At 35.5% G+C, this 24,181-nt stretch overlaps 1 protein-coding gene across 8 annotated transcripts in view; it reads right to left on the bottom strand.

Moving 5' to 3' along the window:
- Positions 1 to 2,925: 2,925 nt before the first annotated feature.
- Positions 2,926 to 24,181, bottom strand: part of Not1 (CCR4-NOT transcription complex subunit 1) — a 79,024-nt gene continuing 57,768 nt past the window's right edge. For 5 of the 8 annotated variants that reach the window (XM_068354770.1, XM_068354768.1, XM_068354767.1 and 2 more), the window contains exons 28-38: positions 23,359 to 23,724; positions 23,066 to 23,223; positions 16,509 to 16,686; positions 15,942 to 16,366; positions 15,595 to 15,796; positions 12,500 to 12,646; positions 12,101 to 12,337; positions 11,650 to 11,976; positions 10,385 to 10,568; positions 9,709 to 9,976; positions 2,926 to 4,651 (exon numbers count right to left, since the gene is read on the bottom strand). In XM_068354770.1, coding sequence (XP_068210871.1) covers positions 4,588 to 4,651; positions 9,709 to 9,976; positions 10,385 to 10,568; positions 11,650 to 11,976; positions 12,101 to 12,337; positions 12,500 to 12,646; positions 15,595 to 15,796; positions 15,942 to 16,366; positions 16,509 to 16,686; positions 23,066 to 23,223; positions 23,359 to 23,724 — 2,556 coding nt within the window. In that variant the 3' untranslated portion in view covers positions 2,926 to 4,587. The other 3 variants (XM_068354772.1, XM_068354769.1, XM_068354773.1) reach the window with 2 other exon arrangements.

The raw sequence follows: 24,181 nt of genomic DNA on the forward strand, positions 1-24,181 counted from the left end.
AAGATTGCATTCTCTGTTTTATCCTTGATCCTATTAATCATTACAACACCCATGCACATCTCCCTTACCCTTATATAGTGGTACAATACATGCACAAACCCAATCTACTGGTACCATTGACAACACAAAACACATTAAACAATCGCCAACCATTCAAGTACAGTCACGCCCCCTTCCTTCAACATCTCAGCTCTCACACCATCCATACTAGACGCTTTTCTTACTCTCGTTTCATCTAGTGCTCTCCTCACTTCATTTATTGCAATCTCTCTCTCATTCTCATCTCCCATCACTGGCACCTCAACACCTGCAACAGCAATTATATCTGCCTCCCTATTATCCTCAACATTCAGTAAACTTACAAAATATTCTGCCCATCTTTTCCTTGCCTCCTCTCCTTTTAACAACCTTCCATTTCCATCTTTCACTGTCTCTTCAATTCTTGAGCCAGCCTTCCTTACTCTCTTCACTTCTTTCCAAAACTTCTTCTTATTCTCTTCATATGAATGACCCAATCCTTGACCCCACCTCAGGTCAGCTGCCCTCTTTACCTCACGTACCGTGCGCTTTACTTCCACATTTTTCTCTCAATATTTTTCATACTTCTCTATACTATTACTCTGCAGCCATTCTTCAAAAGCTCTCTTTTTCTCTTCCACTTTTACCTTCACTCCTTCATTCCACCATTCACTGGCCTTCCTCATGCTGCCTCCAACTACCTTCTTGCCACACACATCACTTGCAATCCCAACAAAATTTTCTTTTACTAACTTCAACTCCTCCTCTAAATTGCCAGTTTCTCTTACTTTCACTTCGTCATATGTCATTTTCAACCTTTCCTGATATATACTTTCTATCCAAGGTTTTATTAGCTCTTCAACCCTCACTAGTTCCCTTTTACATCCACCTACTCTATTCCCCCACTATTTTGCTACAACTAATTTTCCTTCCACCAAAAAATGATCAGACATACCGTTAGCCATACCCCTAAACACGTGCATGTCTTTCAATCTTCCAAAGATTCTTTTAGTTAACACAATCCATTAATGCCCTTTCTACTACTCTTCCATTTGCCACTCTTACCCATGTATACTTATTTTTATCTTTCTTTTTGAAAAAGCTATTACTTATCACCATCTCATGCTCAACACATATCTACCAGTCTCTCACCACTCTCATTTTCACCTGGTACGCCATACTTCCCAATGACACCTTCTACCTCTCCAGCGCCCACTCTAGCATTTAAGTCACCCATGACAACTACGTAATTCCTTTTACACAAATAGTTAATTCATTCCGCTCTTCTTCACCTTTCTCACTACCTGGCCCATACGCACTAACAAACGCCCAACATTCCCTATCCAACCTAACCCTTACCCACATTAACCTAGATGATATCTCCTTCCATTCCACTACTTTACCCGTCATCCATTCACTCAGCAATAAAGCCACACCTCTCTCTCGCTCTTCCCCTTTCAATCCCAGACACACTACCAGACATTTCACCAAACATCACTTCACCTTTTCCTTTTATCTTTGTCTCACATAAGGCCAATACATCCATCCTTCTATTCCTAAACATACTTCTAGTTTCACATCTTTTACACTCTATCGTACTACATCCACGCACATTCAAACACCCCAAAACTAGAGTGCGGGGAGCCGTCACTCTCCCCCCATCTCTTTGTCGAGGTCTCACAGGATGTAGATACAGGAGAGGGGGTTCCCAGCCCCCTCGTCCCGTCCCTTTTAGTCGCCTCTTACGACACGCTGGGATAATGTTGGCGCTATTCTAATTGTTTTTATGAGATAATCATCCTAAATAGGATGGTTTCCAATGAGAGTTCCTCCTCAGTAAGGAATGATCTCTAGCGCTGAATCACTGTCAAATAAAAATCTGTGGTAAGGTCTGTTTCAACTTGAGGATATAAGTCCTAGGACCGGAGGTGGAGGCCATTCAATGGCAAGGTACAAATGTTAGAAAGCTACAATCTAGGTACTAGGAACCAAAGGCAGGTACAACGCTTTAACTTTGGCCATAAAAGCTCAAAGCTAATTACATTATCATCCAAGAGGATGCTATCTCTAGAATACTGTATGACAAAGTAGAAGTAATGGATAACAACTGACAACAGTTAAAAACCAATGGATTTGCCATTGTGTCTACAGCACTAATTTTTAACCTTGACCTTCATTTTCACTGACCCTTTGTGGCATAGGATCTCAGCCCAGTGCTCAAAATGTACAAAACCACAGGAGTCAATATTTAATACCAAACAAGTTTGACCATAACTTTTTTTTTTTTTTTTTTTTTTTTTACAAAATTGAATTTAAAGTTTTGAAAACAGCTACATTAATGTAACCATGAAATTTTTTTAATGTTCTCTAAAAGTCATCTTGCACCACTGTAATGTTTTTTTTCAGTGCTTGAATGATATGACTATACTAACACTTCTCAAAATTGACTTTAACTCAAGAAAAATAGGAAACTAAATTGCTCACCTGTAAACTATTTTGACTAGTGAGGATAGAAGATTCAATGTTGGCTTCTGCACCCTACAGGTCTTTGCTGAACAAGAACTAATTTCGAAACTTTTCCACTCAGGTTATGTCAATGACATGAGTTTTGTAGTACAGTACCTGTATTAAAAAAAGTTCCTTGGCAATTAGGTAAGAGAGGAGTATTGCAATTTACGGTACTGATATTGGCCTACAGAAAATAGAGAAAGCTTAATAGTATGGTCAGGTTAATGACATACAATACACTAAGTCTACAAGGAGGAGGTACCATAAATCATCGTGTACATCCTTCTAATTACCAATTCAAGATAATGTACAGTACAGAGTAAAAGAGACGACAACCCTTACGGGAAAACTCAATCACAAGATATTAAAGGGAAATTTAGAAAATGTACTAAAACAACATTTGCTTTGCTACAAGATACCTTTATTCACATCCTTAACCTAGAGTGGACTAAATTATATGACACAAAGTGACAAACTGCATATCGTTAGACATGGTCAACAAAAATATATTCAACTATACAGGCACACAAGTAGTGTGATTTAATCAACATTTCCCTCTTCAATCTGAACCATCAACAATTCTTCTGTACAATTTAATACAAAATGATTGCAAAACAATACTGCAATACTACATTAGGCAATAAGCTCTTTAAAAATTAAAATGTAAAACCATTTTACTTCTGTATTCATCCCACCTAATTATGTAATTTACAAACCAAAATTTATATTCCATTACCCCAATAATAATTCTTTCAATTTAATTCTTAACAATTAATCATCTCATTGATATTTCTTATCATTTAAAAATATTTTGTGCCAAAGCATTACACATCTGGAAGATGATGTTTTGGGCAATTAAAGGAGAAAATATATACCACAGGAAATAGAATGCACTGTGGGAATGGGACTGGACACTCACTTTATTTCCTATGGTATGTGTATGGGCTATTGTACCCTGTACTGTATAGACTTTTGAATGACTGGAAGCCTACTCTTGAGGGCATATCTTAAATGACTAACGCACTGTATCTTACAATAACTACCAAGTATTTCTTACAAAGATTGAATCCTACAGCTTATGAAGAGGGGGAGGGTGGGATTTTGTACATTTTTTGTGTCCATTGTCATTTTTGCATATGTAGCGTTATCACGCACAAGTCACATGATACTATGCCTCTGCAAAGCTTACTACTAGGTCTTCCTGTTGACACAGTACTGCTAAGGAGATTCATAGGCTTATACTCACCACTACCACCACCAACCATTGTGAAAATAATAAAGCACTTCTTTTCTATAAGAATCTGAGTGTTTGCCCAATGCAATCTCTTCCAATACTATTGCAGAGACAAAGACATGTCCTGATTAAAAAATCTACAACACATAATATCTAATATCTTAGGTATAGCTCATCACATGGTTCCCTGGAAGTTGAAGATCACAAAGAGTAATAAAGATACATATCACTTTTGCACTGGAATAATTACTACGCATACTGACACTCGACTTTACGCAATATCTGCCTCCAAAATATAAATATGACTACAGAATTTAATCTGTAAAAAATATACAGCCTTTTAGAAACGATATGCTGGTTTCTGAAACAAAAACTACATAATAGGATTAAAGATGAAGAAAAATTTGGTCCAGTTAAATAAATTTCTAATCTACATCTACAATGAAAAAAAGAGCACTGTACGTAACTTAAAATTTATGCTTTTGATAGATTTCATAACAAATATTAAAAGGAAATAGCTTTCACAGACTGAGTCTTTGTAATATCTAGGTGAGCACCTCAGATCAAGTGAACAATCAATCATTCCTTTTCCACCTATTTACAGTACAATATTCGTTTCCTATGATGATTTATTTTTTTGGTCCTACATGTAGAGCACCAGCTGTCAGCATGAAGTTCAAGGCAGGCTATTCTTCCTTTCAAGTACAACCTGTTTTAAACCCTTAACAATAAAAATGACTTCTTGGACTGCTGCCTCTAAGGAAAATGCTGTGCTGTCATTGTGGTCAAGTCTCCACCGGGGCACAATAAGACTGAAGCACTTGCGGTCATGCATCTGGGTCTCGCGTAGCCTTCTGAACCATACAGGAACGTGCCACAGACTCAAACAACCTGCAAGATTGTAGCACGCCACCTGTTAGAAATTTACAAATGTTACATGAAAAATATACACCTCAAATTAACCAGAATTGGACAATGTATTTTCTGAGGTGCTTCAAGGTGATAGTATTTCTAAAGCTGAAGAAAGAAAATACTATCAAAATTACCATAATACCTAATATATTTTGACAAGCCCACAATCAAGACAATATCTACATTTCTCATGCTTCAACAACTATAAAGGTAGCTTTACAAAATGCCTCACACAGTACTACATTGTTCAGTACAATATAACCAATACTGAAACTATAGCATTACCAATTTAAAGAAATACTTTTGTTAAATCAATGGTTATCAGAGATAGTACACACAGTATACGTCTTAAGCGTAGTAAATGACAGGATAAATTTGAATATTGTAGAGATTGAAACTTTCAGTTCTGCAGTCTGATTATATAATGTGGATTATTGACCTAGTAACATGACCACAGCACTTTTAAAGCATTATTCTATAATTTGACCTAGCTATTAACTCAATTTCTGCAATAAATAATCAATGGATAACTATATAGTACTGAGATAAAGGTTTCAACATGAATAATTAACTTTATCACTAAAAAGACCTGACTGGTGACTTTACAGCCACTAGACCTGCAACCGGTTTTAAACAACCTTTACTATGTTATTTCAGACATCAGTATGAAATATAAAGCAACTTCCACACTTCAAAAAGAAAGGAGGAACTTTCAAACAATAAGTTCGATTCATTTCAAGCCACAAATATTACTCATAGCACACTAGTATTTGACATTCCCCATGCATTGATTCCACTCCAGCAACTAGCTTCTTCATATTTTACTACTGATAAATTTTACAACCTCTTGTGTCAGAACATAATAATCTCAGCCTCATAAATTAGGCATCAAATTACAATAAAATTCAATGTATACACTCAAGATATCTGCAGCAACATCATAAAAATTTCCACTAATTGTGACATATAGATTACTTTCAACTACATAATGACCTAAAAGAAGAAACTACAACAATAAATTTATATGGGGGGGGGGTGTACAGTTTAGTACATAATACCTCCATGATGATGCTCAACCAAAATTCTGTTTCTTCTCTCCACAATGACGAAGATGCAAAACGTGGCTTTCACAGCAAAGTATTGATATGAAAACCTTCACAAATACAGAATTTTAGACATTTATAAAAGCCACTTTTTTCATTTGCATCATCACAAAAATTATGCAATGCTCATGGGAAAATTGTTAACCATTAAGGTGCGATATGGAGGATTCATTATATTTGAGGATTGTAATCTTGGATCATATCCTTCATTTAAGCATGTAGAAAATGTGTAAATTTTCCAAGTTCTTTAAAGAAATGTCTGCTTCTCTTACGGCATAATCTTTTGTAGGATTATACATAGTCAGGCATCTTTGTTAGCGTGCGTGGATCAACGACCTCACTTTTGATTATGGTAAAATGGCCTTTCTCACTAGCTCTATGCACAAAATCGCAATCATCATAACTATGCATTAATATCGGAAATTCACCGACTGATTCACTACCTGAAGACTTCCAAAATTGCTTCGGCAACAACGAATATTTTCCATTTCTCCACTGTATTACAGTCAGGGTTAACATCAGAGTCAGGATGAATCCTCTTGAACTCCACCAGTAACACACAAGCAGAAAAATGTCTTCCACATTCATTTTGCACTCCTGGTGACAGTTATCAAAATAACAAAAAGCAGTCCTCTTCCTTAAAATATTTCTTTACTTCTAAAATAACATTGTTAGAAACCTTACAATATACAGAAGACTTATCACAAGCAGAACACACGTAGGCAATCATTATTCAACTTGTTAAGGCCAGGAAATTTTTTCCTCAGCAGATGAGGCCTAACTTGATCCTGTGATCTGTTGCACTGTCATACAGCACAACAGTAAAGCTATTTTTCCAGGCCATCATGGGACTTACGAATAAAGGTACGGCACAGCATTTGAATCCAAAATATGTTGAAGTTTCTCCTGCGATCCTAAATTCCCCCCGTCTTCTCAAATGTCACATTGTACTGTCCACTGAGGTTAAGCGTTTTTTCATGGATAACTTTGCCATCACCAGCTTAATATTTTTGTGCTGTATCCTTTAGACTCACATCCAATGCTTTCCCAATCTTTGGAAGAAATTAATCAAGAATCAGAGACCAATTATGATGTACGCTCAGCACTAACACTTTTTCTACTTTATTCTTTTAGACATAAGCTATGTTCCTTCATACGAAACTTAAGCCTTATGTCAGATAACCTAAAAATTTTATCTACACCTTTTTTTTTTATATCAAGAATACTTTTAAGGAGACGTTTTCCAATGAAACAGGTGAACAAATCAAAAATACCAGAGGACAACATGAACAGCATAAACACTTCAGAAAAGTGTTTGAGATAGAAGAGTTGTGCAGGAGACGTACTACTTTACAAATCTGTGCAAATAAATACCTAGTAAGTCAATGGCATATTTGTATTTCATGGTAGAAACACAAGCTAATCTAATAAATTACTTAATACCATAGAAACATTCCATATAGCTAGAGGCCCAAAAATTTCTAGTACCTAATGAGAAACCTTAAATTATAATGTACAAAAAAGGTTTTAGTATTAGATAATTTTTTTGCCCATTCTAGATATAAGTAGTCATGCATCTTGCAAATTACTAATACCACCAAATAACATCAAAAATATTCATAGTGTTCTCAGAACACAATTCAATGTTCTCAACTTGGTGTGTATAATTTCATATTTTTTAAATTCCCTAAAAACTTCATAAGAAAACCTAAATTAATGATATTAATCTTAGATTGTCAAGACTATTCGGCATTCCTGGACTGGGTCATGCTGGTTGTTTTTTAGTATGACCAATTCAAATAAAATGTCCATAGGTTGTTCCTCTTTGAAATGAGCAACTACAATCAAGCTGTTTTAACTTTTTAATCTATCACTGTATCTACAAATTTAGGCCATATGGCCTAGTGTTGGGATGCAATTTATGGCCAGATTAACGATTATACAGTCTTTACCATTTGTGGAGTTTGATGGATCTTAGAAAGTAATAATGGGCCGAGAGAAACTACTGTAGAAGATTTCGTATAGCTATAGTAATTGCATTTTCAGCTGCTTAATAAGAATTTGAATTTTCCTCTCAATGTCAACATGTGACTGGATCCAGTATATTTCAATGTTCATAACTTCCATACAATTTTTGTAATGAAACATTTACTTGCTAAACTAAAGATTTTTTTTTCAACTAAAGAAATTTTGAAGGGCATCTAAGGTGCTTCTGGTCACTGAAAAGTACAATTCTATGTGGTGACAAATATATAATAATCTTAACTGCTGACCATATTGTAGACTACAGGATGGTTTTATTAGACAGTACAGTGTTGCATAATATCCTACACCACAGGAGGAAAATTAGGGAGTTATTATTATATTACTGGAAAGAAAGAAACTAATGGAAGGCAGCTACGTAACAGGTCCAGGGTTTGTTGCAAAAACCTTTTAATCATCTACAGTATTTTACCAAAGGTATCTGATATGTATCAACATGTCAAATCATTAATATAATACAATGCATATCAAATTGCAAAGTCTTGAAAGCTTTTATTTACTAACATAATGTAAAGCCACCTAAAGATGAAAAGTTACATGTAGCAAAGAATCCTTCAGTAACTAAGACAGACCACCAAAAATCTTGCTAAACCAGACCCTTTTTGTCCAAATAAACTGATTATCCGGAGATTTTTTGTCTACTTTTTATTTGGTGAATAATAAAGTGAATTAGCTGAAAAGATTATTTTCATTGGAATACTTCAATTCTCTCTCTAGATATACTGTAATACCGCGTTTCGAGTTTTATACGTTCTGGAATCGAAGTCGGCATCTAAGATACTTGCAATCTAAAACATGTCTCCCACAAGAAATACAGAAAATTCACTAGATGCATTCCAGAAGTCCATAAATACTCAAACACTCGTCTTTAAAGGTTTAGTAATGGTAATTATAGGCAAATTTATGAGCACTAATATCGGACATTTATAAAATTTGATTCACAAGGACAAATAATTACTATAATATCAACTTTCACTTTACCTTTGAGGAGAGTTGTGGCTGTTGCCAGAAGAAGAAGAAGAAGAAGAAGAAGAAGAAAAAGACGACGATCTTTTTACTGTATGTAAAGAATCTCCCTATATGACCACTTCTGGTAAAATATTAGGAGTTCTTACTCTTGAGTGATGCTAACAGTAGATCCTAAAAAAATTCTGTTGTGCAAGACTTTTAGGTAGGCTGGTCAACTTATTTACAAATTATGAATGTAGATTCACTTCCTTATTCATTTATGAGAATTTCCATTCAATAGCCTACCATGCATAGAAGTAAATCTATATTGATAAACCAACTTTACAGGTATCTTGGGCTATGATTTTTTATGCCTACTTAAGTATATTCGGCAAATCCTTACTAACCGCATACAGTAATAACCCCACCTTATGACACTCATTTTACTTTGTACAACAAAGATGGAGTCGCTTTAAAGCTTAATAATGTAGGTATCTGATTTTTATAAAATGATAGATTGAAAACACTTTCATGTTCAATGCATGTACATTATTAGATAAACTTCAAGACACTTTGTAGGGCAGAAATACATACTATGTCAAACATCGTTGTGTCTCTTGGCACCATTTAATGATGTAGAGTGGGCTACTACTGTACCCGGTCAAGCTTCCCCAACCCTCAAAGTAGTCTGGATTAACAAGATTTTAGTGTGATACTTTTTGTATAAAAAGCACCAATCAAAACGGGAAATTAGAAAATAAAAAACAACTCAATATAACTGCTTCTCACAAACTTTAACCCACAAGAAAATCAAAACTAAAAATTGTTAGTCATAATATTAATAAAGCACTTATGAGAGGCAGTGTTATTTTTCCACCAATACTTACCTAATCCAAACAACACTTGTAACGTCATTCTCTACAAATTTCTCGAAATACTTACTTTTCAATCTCAGGGGCACATTTAACAAACTCATGACTCCAGAATCTAAAGGAAGGATTCTTAATCAGCTCAATGAATGTGATGAGGAGACCCCAAGGGTGTGGTCGATTCACAATCAACCTCTCCAGGAGGACCCTAGTTATCTGCTCCTGAATTGCTTCTGCATTTGCTTCGGCAAAGAGATGTAACAGTGTGCAGCTGAAGTAATGCGTATGGCTATTTGGATAACGCAACTGGTTGGCTATAGCATTCAGGAACAAGTAACGACCTGGAGTAAAAGATTAACAGTTTAGATAAATTATCTATCAAACATGACATTAAAACACTTAACATTTCTTGTACAACATATGAATCTTTTAATTTTAATCAATTTAACATATAACTGTTTGTTTATCAAGCTTTAAAAACATTGACTTCTAAATCATCTACTTCATTTAAGATTAGACTTTGCTCATAAAACATCCGAATATAGAAGACAATCTTTCTACTTTCCAAGTTCAGTTACTGTAACACACATTAGATCCTCTGCTGTATATATGAATATTGAATTCCTCATATGATGGGAATAAATCACTGAGAATATTAATAACTTATTTGAACTATTTAATAATGGTTATGCAAAATCAGACATGTGATGTAAATAAAATGAGAGTAATAAACAAAAGAAAAACTATACCTTCTGTGTCTAAATCAACACCTAGGTTCTGAAAGATGTCCATGTGGGCGGAGTGAGCAATTGTGGACATGGAAGGAGTTAAACCCTTACTATGTATCTGTGCAATAGCCTGCATGCCAACATACAGCACCAAAGAATTCATCACAGACATATTGTATCTCATCCCAGGTTCACTGGATACTTGCTGCAAATAAAAGTTTAAACGTTTACAATTTAGTGTTTAACCTCTAATTAAAATACCCTAACCTAACCTGTTCATGTATTCATATCCTTCCACTGTCATTTCACAATCGTGACTAAAACGAAAAGAGGACAACCATGTATATATATTTCTATTGAAAAAAAAAATCCATAATTTACATGGTACATAGCAACTAAAGTATCCCCTAAATATTTTCTAAATAGATAATTTCTACAAAGAAACCACTTAAGTTCAACTGTTCAGTTTTGACATTTACATTATGGAATCCTCATGCTAGAAATGTTATATTCACATCTGGTTATAATTCAATTTTACTTCAGAGGCATTACTAATTCAAAACTAACATATTGCTAGTCACATGAATTCTATCATTTAGCTAGAGATTCTTTGCAGATAAAATTCTATTCATAAATAAAGGTGAAAAAATTTAAATTTGTTATTGAGCCAAGGATGTTATTTTTTTCATAAATGTTTTTGTCTAAAGCTAGGTAACTGGTTAAACAAAGGCCCAAATACTTGTGCACCACTGGAGGAAAACCCTTCAATGCTTAGACATGACATTACATTTTTCCTAGAATAGCCTTCATAAACATACAAGGCAATGATAAAGCCCTAGAACTTAAGCTAGTTAAAATTCAAAGGGCTAAGAAAAGAATAATGATGGGAATAACACTAAGACAGAAAAAGAGCAACATGAATATGAGAGCAAACTAAAGTATAGTGAAATAACAGACAGGTCTTTCTCAAAAGAACTCAACTCTTATTTACGACCGGTTAAAAATAGAAAGAAGATACCAATATGTTTTAAGTGACATGTGTCAGAATGATGTTACAATATTCACTCGCTAACCAATAATGATCAAAGTTAATAAATTATTACCCTTCAAACTTACGTAAACTTGATCTTGCTCTTCCCTTAGGAACCATCACCTGCATCCAATAAGAGTTCTACCATTTCAAATATTACCTAATAAATATCACCTTATAAACATCAATACAGATGGAACTCACACAAACTCAACTTTATTAGTAGATGTATAAAAAATTATAGGAGGTGACATACCTGCAAGTATGTACGCATATCCGAAAGGAAAGTGACTGGTGTCCTATTTTTCAGGTAAGAATCCAGGTTTTTCTTAAATTCTGGAGGTTGAATCAAATTGGCAACATTTGTCACAATCTTAGGAGAGATGGTGATTTCAGGCAACATATCAACTTTCAAATTTGGAGTGAATGGATCTGGAAGTCTCATATTACGGGGAAATGCGCTTAAAATCAAGTTGCGCATTTGAATGCAGTTTGGAGGGATGACATCACAGAACCCGTAATGATATTCACAGAGAAATTCTGGGAAGTCGTGCAAGAGGACCAATAATACCCGCAAGGTTCCCTGGAAGAGAGTTTAAACTTTTAATTTCATATAAAAATGTCAACTATTACCAATTATTCAAATCATAAAACAATTATCTTTCACCTGATGTAAGGGAACCCTAAAGACTTTTTAGGTAACTTACTTTATATAGCATTGTAAGTGGTTTTGCTAGCTCTGCATTCCTGAGGAATGGTGCCAAGAATTTGAAGAGATCAATCAACAACATTGAGTACATGGACCATCCTTTCTGCTGTGGAGTGATGGCCAGCATACGTCCAATGAAAACCCGGTGGCTCACTATTTCTATCCATGCATACGCAAAGCCAGGACACTTGCTAGGACGAAGTAGGTGTAAGGTTTGGGTGAATGCCATGAGGACCTGAGTAAACAAGAGGCAAGAAGGAATCACCATATGAATTATATAAGGTCAAGTTGGAATATTTACATTGATATATGATTTATTTGTAAATCCATTTGATACTTGGCACTTTTTACTCCCTATGACATGTTTAAAATTTATCACCAAATACAAAAGACTTACTGGTAAATTGATAGACTCTAATATGGCTTCTGGAGCATTCAACTCAAGGAACAACATTATAAGGATACGATGATATGGAAGTTGTTGGAATTCGGTTCCATTAGTTTCTATGTCGTGGATCATAATGCCAGAGACTAGACCAAGTACCTGCAATGAAAAGGCAAGTTTAATAAGTGTTGTTAAAGCCAATCATTCAAATAAAAAACAAGACATGGTATTGTAAACAGCATCAATGCAAACTTGAGAAGTCCAAAACTTAAACATACTAAGCTTACAGGCTTAATCTAATATCAAAATCTGAATTGACATTTAAAACCAACTTCATTTCAAATAAGCTAAATATTTCAAAGTACATTATCTTTAGCTCCATAAAAATGAGAAAAAAATCAAATTCAAAATGGGTAATTGTTGTACTGTATAAGTTACCGTATTTCCCGTGTAATAAGACGCACATTTTTTCCTAAAAAAATTATCCTGCGTCTTAACACTAAGAAAAATTGTATAGGGAAGTTTGACAACCCTCAAACACCCAACTATTAACTTACAAACACTCACTCAACAGACATAAAATATAAACCTAAAATTATCATTCATATGTAATAAAAAAATATTTTCATTAAGGGGATCTGCCGGTTTCCGACTTTTTTAACGACAGGTTGTTGATATATAGGGGGTTTGTTAAAGGATATTGTGTGGAACTTTTGGGGAATTTTTTTTTGTTCAGTGACCATAGGTTTTGTGACGCCAGAGCTTTTTTCGGCCAAAAATGGCCATTTTCAAAATGCATCTCCTCCTTTGATTTTTGGTTTTAAGGGATGAGATTTGAATCATGTATAAAACACATATGGACCTTCGATTTAAAGCCGGGGATTTTTTATTTTTCAATTATTTTTCAAGATATGAATTTTTTTTTTTTATGAAATTTTCCCGGAAAAATTACAGGAAAAAATTTGCCAAAAATCAGAAACTCAAAATATCAAAAATCCCCGGCTTTTTTTTAATCTACCATGTTTCCCCATATTATATATGAAATTACATTAAGATTGGTCCAATACTAAGGGAGGAGATACATTTTGAAGGTGAAAAACTTATGTTTTGAGAAACGGGCCTTCAAAGTTTTAGGTACATAAAAAAAAAAAGTAAAAGACTGTGTTACCATTAATTTTATGTTTTTTTTTTTTTTTTTTTTTAGTATTAACTGTATTTCAAATCTTATTTCTAATGTCTATTGCTTTAATGCAAAAGTATTATGAATAGAAATATTAATCAATTGATTATCTTTGTGCCTAAGACATATTATAAATTTGGTTTTGTAAATTGGAGCCTTCCTTCCTTCTGTAGAAATCGGTGGGCATTTTGCAGGTTCTGAAATAATTTTCCCTCTGCATTTAGGACATATCTTTTTTATTAGTGTCTCAAATCCATCCCTTGCCAAATGGATTCTCGGAATTACTTTGCATCTACAATTCGGTATTTGTGATTCAAGTAATTTTTCAAGTCTTGCTTCACTTATTATTATCATTTTATTTTCACTATCGTTGATAATATCAGCCTCCGATCCACTGCATTCTTCTTCTAAAATATCTTTGCCCTTTAGCAGTGATGAAAGAATAGAGAGACGATTAGGGGTGGATGTGGTTGGTCTCTGGCCAGCAGTGATGTTAGCGTGCGCCATTTGCTCTCTCTCTCGTTGTCGCTTCATTCCCCTCTATGGCATTAGTTTCTTGAATTCTCTGTTCTACTTCTTCGATGGCTATATCAAATTGGCGTTTCCGCATTCTAGAAGCATGAAGTGAACTCTTGCGCCTTTTAGGCATGGTGAAAAACTAAAAACACCGCAGAAAAAAAAAGAGAGTTCAGTCAAGGCTAGCGAGCATGAAAAAATGCGACCTTATTACGTGAGGATTTATAGGCAACTGAGCCTCATGACTCATGATGGGTGTTTTGTCTTGTCTAGTTATAACCAGAAAGGTGCCTATTAGGATATTATTGACATTATATATTTCATTTCAAAGGAAGTTTTTGTAACATATATCACAAAAACTATACCAGACTAAATAATTTGCGCTACTGGTGTTTTCTGTGTATAAATTATTGTTAAATTTCAGGCCATAACTAGAAAAGTAAGGCGAATTTTAGCATAATACTTCGTGCACACATTCTTGAATGCTCTATGAAGCCATAGAATTTTTTTCAGAAAATCGAATATGTTTCATATTTTTTCGGTATTTTAGGCGGCCGATCCCCTTAATCTTCATTTATTATACAGTAGTACAATAGTCAAGTTCTCTTTTTTTGGTAATCAGCTGATGACTCGCTAACCCCCTTCTACAAGCAAACAACTAGTGTAATGGTCTCCTAGCAGACGACGCTATTACATATTAGTTGTTTATGCAGTATTTATCTAGTTTCTCATATTTTGTTGATATTTTGTAATAAAGCAATCTTTTGATAATAACTTTGTTGTCTGAGTTTTGAAATAATACAAACAAACATTGACTGAATACGACCTTAAAAAAAAATAAATACATTTCACTGTTAGCTGAGTGCAGTGTTACCAAGCTAGCATAAAACTAGACCTAGAGTCGCATACAATAGCAAAAGTAGTCCACCTAGAGGAATTTCTGAAGACTTCTTTGATCAAAAATTAAGTTTATGAGAAAATGTGTAGGCTGTACGATAAATTTGGAAAATATTAAAGGAATTTTACTTCTTTACCAAAATTTGATTAACAACATTTAGTAACACTTTTTTAATGTAAACAACACTTTGAATACTAAACGAGTAGTTGTTGTGGCAACTACAACTGATTTAGTGGTTTCTTCTATTAATATGTAAATAAATTGTGATAACTGGTGTTCAACTAATTATTATTAACTTAAGCATTTGCAAATATACATAAAATACAAAAATTTACTGTGCCAGACAAAAATCTCACTAAACTTTCGGACTAGGAATTGCTGCTATGAATTGTAAAATCCTCAATTTTTGTTCCCAAAAATGCTTTTCTAATTTAAGGGTGCGCCTTACCACTTGTAGCATCTTATGACACGGGAAATACGGTAATTAAAATTCAAAAACTTGCTCATACATACCTTATTAAGCAGGTTAATCTTGGTGGTTGGGTTTGTGGCCTCCCCAGAATGTTTGACTAACAAGGCAATAAGACGAACAAAAGCATCCAGATTTTGAAAACATTTGCTTCTCATGTACGTAGGTGATGCAGGACCTTGTCCGTGCTCCAAAATAGAGCGTACGCATAAGTCACGGCACATAGAGATGCAAATGCGAAAGAACCTGAAAGATGAAAGCAATTAAAGTTGTAAATAGGAGTTTCCCTTGGAGAATAATTACAGTATAGGGAATAAAAGAGACAATGATTGAAAGATAAACCTCTAGATAAAATGGTCCATACCATACAAAGGGCACCTTTTCTGTTTACCTGGTTATTAGATCATCAGTCTTCAAAATACCATGTAAATTCATTTGTTTTACATAGTGTTGGAAGGCCGATGCCGAGCCCTGCCCAGCTGTTGGAGAATGATACATTTGGATCCATTCCCGCAGTAAAACTTCGGTTTTTTCCTGCAGAGCAGGAGGATCTTGAAAATCTCTAGCTTGTGTGACTCCAGAATGAAAATGAAGACTTGGAAGACTCGATATTCCAGTTACACTGCTTCCTCCCAAGTGGGTACTGCTCAACCTTTCACCACTCATGAGATCGTGTTTCAATTTAAGTGCTTCAATCAACATAAAGAGGCCTTCTGGGGGCTGACGACTGTGACAAAGACGAACCAACCCTTCCAAGGTAAGCTGCAGATCAGATTCACTCAGCACTGTATTACTGGGATCATCAACCAAATACATCTGGGAAATAATCAGGTAATTAGGATATGGTACAGTATAACATCTAGCAGTTGAAAGTACATCAAAACAAATTTTGCAGTGAAGGAAATATCAACAAAGAAATATACCAAACACACACCCTTTTGAATACTAATACACTAACCTGGACTAGCTGCATAATAAAGCGAGAATGCATTGGCATCAAGGTAGGCAGACGAGGATCCTCCAAAATACGTGCCAACTGTTCGTCAAACAGCTGCATATTCAGCAAATGAGAGCGTATTAACCAGTCGATGACATCCAGATTAAACTTGCCCTCATCTCTCGATTCAGCCCAATACCTAAAAACAAGAATTATGCATAAAATTTGAGATTATTGCATTTACTAACACTAGCAGAAAAGTAAAAAATTTGCATTTCTAAATTTTTAAATCCACATTAAAAGCAACAAAGCTCAACTAGCATATATTTCAACGTTTTATCACTTTCAACATGGTTTTTACCATTTAACAGTAAACTAGATATTGTAAATATATACTGTAAAAACTTGAGATGCATCTGGTAACCAAATCAGTGAAAGAAACTTTGAAAATAATTTAGTTAAAAGCAATCCCATAACTAATAACAGCCCATTTGGTTTGTAACAAAATATTCCCAGACAAAAAACATGTTTTTCGAAGAGCGATATTATAATGAAATTCATACGGCCTATCAAAATACAGTAATTAATAAGAACCACAACAATTATTGCGTCTGAATCTTAACTTACGTAAGGAAGATATAAGTCCCAAGATTGTTGGAAGAGAGGACTGGATAAGTAAAATAGGAGAAAAGGTTTAATAATCACAAGAGGGAGTTACATATGTATGCCAGGAGCGATAATTATGATAAAGTCATAGGTTTCTACTGTGTTTACCCTATTACCATCTAAGTCAACGTTAAAAATTGCAGATCCTCATCATCACTGAATACTTTCACGCTCAATGAGTCAGCATTCTTAACTCATAAGACTCGATACAATGGTTTGTGCCTTATCACTAAAACCATACATGAGCTAGACAGAATACGTACAGTACCGAGCTCTCTCTTCATGCTTATTCCTATCAAGTATGACAAATTCTTAGATAATTTGTGTTTTTCTCCAACTAATAAAACTCTGAAGTTATTTACTATGGATATTCTTTTGGCAAAGCTGGAAGGTAGCCAATTAGACTTTTGTTGTGAGGTGGCAACCCTACCCAGACACTAGATGCCTATTAACGGAACTGTGATCTAGTCACTTTTCTATTGCAGGCAGGACTTATTGGGGGACAGGTGATAGTGGAAAAATTTATGTATGACTCAAGGTTTGTATTAGTTAAGAAAAAATACAAATTATCTACGAATTTGTCATTTGTTCACGAAACTAACAAACCACACATTATTTATCAAGAATGACTTACCCTTAGGTTGGTGGATAAGTCCAACTACTGGCATAGTTATTAAACTGTGTTTGCCTAGTACAGTATTAGATTGTAAAAAGAAGGAAACCTTGCCACCTCACTTATCAATACAAAAGTAAAAATGATAGTGGCCTGAGCAATACTGGATGTGAGATACAGTATAGCATATGAACATCTAGGTAAGAATGTTCTAAATAGGAACCTTACACATAATAGAAGTTTCCCAATGCCTACCTCACAGGAAGCATTGGGGATGTGTATAAGTATATCAATATAAATCATACTAGGTTACACAAGGGAAATGGTTATTACCTGCAGAAGTTGAAGCCAGCTTGCAGAGGGACCCATAGCACTGTACCCCAAGAGGGGAAGATAAAGAAAGGGTAAAAGCCAAACATACTTTGACTCATCCCAGACTTAAGCCGGGTGCCTTCAACTAACTGCAACTCTTCCGTCCAACAAGGAGGCTGAAGTACTTTAAACCACTTGTTGTGCAGTCATCACAGGACCATTAGAAAACTTATCAAGTCTCCTGTGGATCACGTCTTGTAGATAGTGTGCTGAAGGTAGGTCGACTTGCAACAAGGAGAAGTTACGTTTGAATGCAAGGGACACACTGGTACCCCTGACACCATGAGCGCTAGGTCTTCAAGCCAAAGGATTTTCAGGATTGATTGCCAGGTCAATAACCTTGCATATCCAAGTTGTAAGTTTTTTGTGATCTTCATTTTAGTTCTACCCAAACCAACGAATAACAATGTTAGTCGTGGCCGGGTTGATACTGTACGTTCAAGGTAGTACCTGAAACTTCTTACTGGGCAAAGTATCATTTGGCTACAGAACGTACTCTTAATCTGAAAGGGCTCGAATCTAGGGTTCAGTACCCCCGGATTTTGAGTCTGCAATGAACTCGGGGATGAAGCAGAGTCACTTACCCCATCCCCTTGAATGGGCGATGTCGTACGAGACCATACAGTTCGCCAACCCTCTTAGTTGGCGCTAACGCAAGTAGGAATGCCATCTTCAGATTGACATTACCGTCTGTTGCATGGCATAATAGTTAGTAGGGAGGTCCTTTCAAGGACCTCAAGACGCGAACCACATTCCAAGGAGGAGGTTTTATAACCGACTGGGGGCACTCATAACTTTGTACGAGTAAGGAAAGTTCCAACTAAGATTTAAGGTCCATTCCATTCAATCTAAAGGAGTCTACAGCGTGAACGCGAACGTTCAGACCAAGACAGAGATTGTATATCTCATATGGCGAGTGTGAATCTCATGATCGTGAGCTTAGATCTCATGATCATGAACTTTACAAAGAACGTCTTCGTGAAGAAGAACGCTGAAAACGTGAAACCCTTCGGTATCTTGAGCATGAAGCTCTGAAGTTAGAACGCCTTCGTGAAAAAGAGCGGAACTGATCGTGATAACCTGCTATCTCTTGTCTCTTCACTGGATCGTTTTGAACAATGTCCTGTGGTCTAGCTAATGAGTCTCGTCCCTGCGATTGATGATCAGATTAAGGGCTGGTCGTCTGTAGATTGTCTACAGCTACTGTAGGAAGGTTAGATTGCGGGCTGGAAACATTCCCAATGGGAGAAATAAAGGGCTGAATATTAAAAGATGATGATGCCATAAGATCGCGAGTTGTCGTCGTCAGGAGGCCGTTCGGAGGGTGAAAGGAGAACCTCGCAAATGTCCAGGGCGAAGTTTGCCACAGCTGAAGGATCCTTTTTTAGCCCCACATTGAAAGAAATGCAGCAGCATTTCCTTAAAAGAGGAAGCAGAAATTCCAAAGGACGGCCAAGCCTGCAATACCACTGAAAAGGAGAAGGGGACCTTAGCGACAGGAGAAGTGCGTTCACTAGGAGAAGCAACCACTCCCCAAGTTCTGTGATGCTGCCCAGGAGTTAAAGGGACCGAGCTCCTACTAGAATGTTCCTTGGAGGAAGACAAGTGAGTAGCAGCTTCGGAAAGAGGTGTAGGAGAGCGCAAAGTAGAAGAGGAAATTCGCGATTACTTTGCCTCCGAGTTAGACTTGGAGTGAGAGAGACCGTGCTTAGCATTATTTCTGCATCTCTCAAACTACTTCTACTGGCAGGCAGACCACTCGCTACACTCGTCACGAAGGCCCCTACAGATCGAATACAGAATGTAGGTCGGACTCATCCGACGACATGAATCACGCAAGGGCGACCCTTGCTACCTGGGCAGGTTTGCATGGGAGCGTCAATGAAGAAGCACAATAACACCTGAAAAAGAGAAGATGAGCATAAAGCAACAATTTTCCACTGTTCGTCCATGAAAATGGGCTAAACTTTGAGTAGGAGAGATGAGACAACTGCTCTCTACCAGCCAAAAAGAAAAGGTGACTAGATCACCATTCTGTGAGTATATATACAGTATATGTAGCTATTACCCCTAGCCAACCCCTACTCAGTGTCTGGATAGGGTTGCCACCTTGCACCGAAAGTCTAATTGGCTAACTTCCAAGCTTTGCCAAAAGAATATCCATAAATAACGTTAAGTTTGTTAGCCAGGTGAACAAAATACGATTACAACTTCTTCCCCTAGACGAACTGGAACTACTACTACAGATCAAGAAATATATCAGTAATTAAAGCTTTTGAAGTTATATTGAATAGTTTGTTCACCAAAGCTGACAACTTAAAATATATATCAAGTGTGGAATTAGGAAGCAAATATGGATGATAATGGCCAGTATGCCTTCCTTACTCAGGTAGGACTTATAACTCTAAAGAGCCACATTAATTTCCTTACATGCTAAAATATTGTAGCTTGAAAGAAACCTTCAGTTACATAATCTTTTCCTTATGTTTCTGACTTCTGCCAACCAAAAATAAAAATAGTTGCTTTATCTTTCTCCCCAAGTTCCCCTTTTAATGTATTTTTCTTTGAAGTGATACAGGACAGATCTATTACCTCATAAAACTCAAAATTCAGATAAATAAACTGTATAACATTAATGATGATGAGTAAAAAAAAATTTGTATACATCTATGCATGAATAAAAAGCCAAATTTACTTTTTCAACATTTGGAGAATGAATTAATTTTTTATCTGAAATTCAAAAATAAAATTTAATTAGCTTTCACCTGATTGCCAGGAATATTTTCAGAGTAATTACTATTTTTTTTTTTTTTTTTTTTGTTAAATCAAGTTATTTATCTCTTTATTTAGCAATTTCCACAAAATTTAGATTCTAAAGAAAAATATTCACATGCGTGATCATATTCTAAAGAAAAGTTTAATATCCAAACAACATAAGAGGCTTCCATGCATGTAAGGAGAATTTGAAACAAATTAAAAAATTGTAATTTTTTTTCAGAAAACCTAAATTTCTCCTTAGTTTAATTTATCAAATATTGATAAAAAAAAAAAAGCCAAACATTAAACAAAATCATTCCAGGCTTTATGGGCATTGTACTGTAGCTGAAAGTCCTAGCAATATATTATTGAAAGTGGCACCCTAGCAGTACCAGCTGAACTCGGTTGAGTCCCTTGTTAGGCTGGAAGGAACGTAGAGAGTAGAGGTCCCCTTTTTTTGTTTGTTTCATTTGTTAATGTCGGCTAACCCCCAAAATTGGGGGAAGTGCCTTGGTATATGTATGTATATATGTATTTCCTAAACTGACTGCAGGGCATATAAGAGGCCTATTGTACATACTGTATGTCTTTAACCTACTAATGCTTCCATGGACTTCCATATAAGTTTAGAATAGTTTTCGTACAACAGCAATATCAGAAAAGGAGACAAATCCACACACTGGCGGCATTTATGGGGAGTGAACCAAAGCCTTATTTGGCAGGAGGAGGAGTTGTTTTTGACATGTGATGCAACTTTAGGCATTATTATCAACAGTACCTTATGTTCATGAATAAGCCATGAGAATGTTTGTAGGGTACCAAGTTTTGAAAAATGAGTACTATGATGAATTAAATTTGTAAAATTGAATTCTATTCTGACAGGAGAGCGTTCTGGTTGTTAATATTTGTGTGGTGGTGAAAAAAAAAAAAAAAGTTTTATTACTGAAAGCCAACTGCTATTCATAAGATGGGTAAATTTGGGGTAAACACCGGCATAGATTTTTTTCTGATGGAGATGGGCTAACTAAATTATCCTGCAAATTTTTCTAGTTTCAACCCCATCTTTTTTTCATTTTAATTTTGTATTTGAGAACTTGTTTAACCTAAACATAACTAAATGAAAACTAAACTAACTTAACCCTTAACGGGCTATCTCATAGAACTAATATCTAGGAGTCTCAACAACCAAGTGTGGATAGAACTGAATTAATACTTAGTCTCAAATTCCAAGTGTAAGAAACACTGAATTAATATCCAGTCTCAAACACAAAGTGTAGATAAAAATGAACTAATATCTAGTCTTAAAAACAAAAAAGTGAAGATAAAACTTAACTAATATCTAGTCTCAAAAACCAAGTGTAGGTAAAAATGAACAAATATCTAGTCTCAAAAACCAAGTGTAGATAAAACTGAACTAATATCTAGTCTCAAAAACCAAGTGTAGATAAAACTGAACTAATATCTAGTCTCAAAAACCAAGTGTAGAAAAAACTGAACTAATATCTAGTCTCAAAAAACCTACTGTAGATAAAATAACTAATAAACCAAGTGTAGGTAAAAATGAACTAATCATCACCATCATTGTCTCCCATGCCCATTGACGAAAAGGGCCTACACTAGTCTCAAAAACCAAATGTAGAGAAAACTGAACTAATATTTAGTCTCAAAAACCAAGTGTAGATAAAACTGAACTAATATCTAGTCTCAAAAACCAAGTGTAGATAAAGCTGCACAAATATCTAGTCTTAAAAGCTAAGTGTAGGTAAAATTGAATTAATATCCAGTAGCCTCAAAAGCAAAGTGTACACCTGCAGAAGCTGACAAGACAGCTACGACCTGACCCAGTGCATCTCGCTACACATGCACTGTGCTCCTCTTCCATCAGAAAATATTTTTGTCAGGGAACATTTGGTAATCCGTAAAATGGGCATCTGTTTAAGAGTTAAGTACTTAAATATCTTTTATTATCAATGAAAACTTTTTGGAGTGTTATCAAAATGGATAAAACCATCAACTGATCTTAACGTTGCCACAAAATGTTTCAGGAGAGACTATAAATATTGGTTGAGAATCTATAACTCTACACTACAAATAGGTATATTTTCAGAGGATGCTAATATACTTAAAACAACATCCAAGCCATAAAGAATATAAACAAGAGACTCCTTACTTTGTAACATTTCTCGATGTCCACCCAAGACCGTACGACTGAGGATCGGCCATTGCCTTCAAAACAATGAGATGGCAATCCCTAAATCTCAAAGCCAATTGGCTAAGCTCGGGCTCGGTAGGTAATTCACGAGAACCTTCCAAAAGATTGTCAACAGCCTAGAATAAATAGAAAAGCATGAGACAGTATTAAAAAATCAGTTTTCCTCCAACTCTATTCATCTTGGTTTATATAACCTTCAATACTAGATTATGTTCACATAACTTTCAATACTAATTTCTATTGACACTAACCTTTCTTAGCAACATCTGAACAGAGTGAACATCCCTATTCGATCGAGTGAAGATCAACCCATCACGTAGAGAATGTAACATGGGAATCAGAGGGGATGTTGGTGCGAGAGTAGTGAAAGCTTGAATCGTGTGCTCCAACTCTGCACTCATGCGATCCGTCAATAGTAAAAAGGCAGTTGCTTCATCATTACCAAATGATAAATGAGGTTGTTGTTGCTGTGTCTGCTGCTGCTGTTGTTGCTGTTGCTGTTGTTGCTGTTGCTGTTGTTGCTGCTGCTGTTGTTGTTGCTGTTGCTGCTGCTGTTGTTGCTGTTGTTGTTGCTGCTGTTGTTGCTGCTGCTGCTGCTGTTGCTGTTGTTGCTGCTGCTGCAAAGTTAAATATATGTATAAAATGCATATTTGATTTCACATTTAAATATTAAAACAACTTGCAATAACAAGAAAATTAACTTTCATTAACGTGAAATTTTTAACAAAACAGAAAACTTGATATGCAATAGTACCAGGAGTTTATCAACTAGAGGAAGATAGGGAAGAAATAGGGGAGTTGAACCAAATTTTAGTTACGCATGTTGAAAATTTTTATTACATTGGGCACAGGCTGAACCAAATTGACTCCTAATGATTAATAACAGTGTGGAAAGATAAATCTATTCTATCCATTTCAGTAAGAACAAGTATGAATTACCATGTGGAAATACAACTATCGTCCACTTCAAGTTTAAATGGCATAAAAGTCGCTATCTAATACTCGAGTACCCATTAAAAATTTAAAGAAAAATTTAGATTAACGAGTCCATTATGTAGGAGTTTTTGTAATTTG

The sequence above is a fragment of the Palaemon carinicauda genome, chromosome 31 (assembly GCF_036898095.1).
Source record: "Palaemon carinicauda isolate YSFRI2023 chromosome 31, ASM3689809v2, whole genome shotgun sequence".
Taxonomy (NCBI): Eukaryota; Metazoa; Arthropoda; class Malacostraca; order Decapoda; family Palaemonidae; genus Palaemon; species Palaemon carinicauda.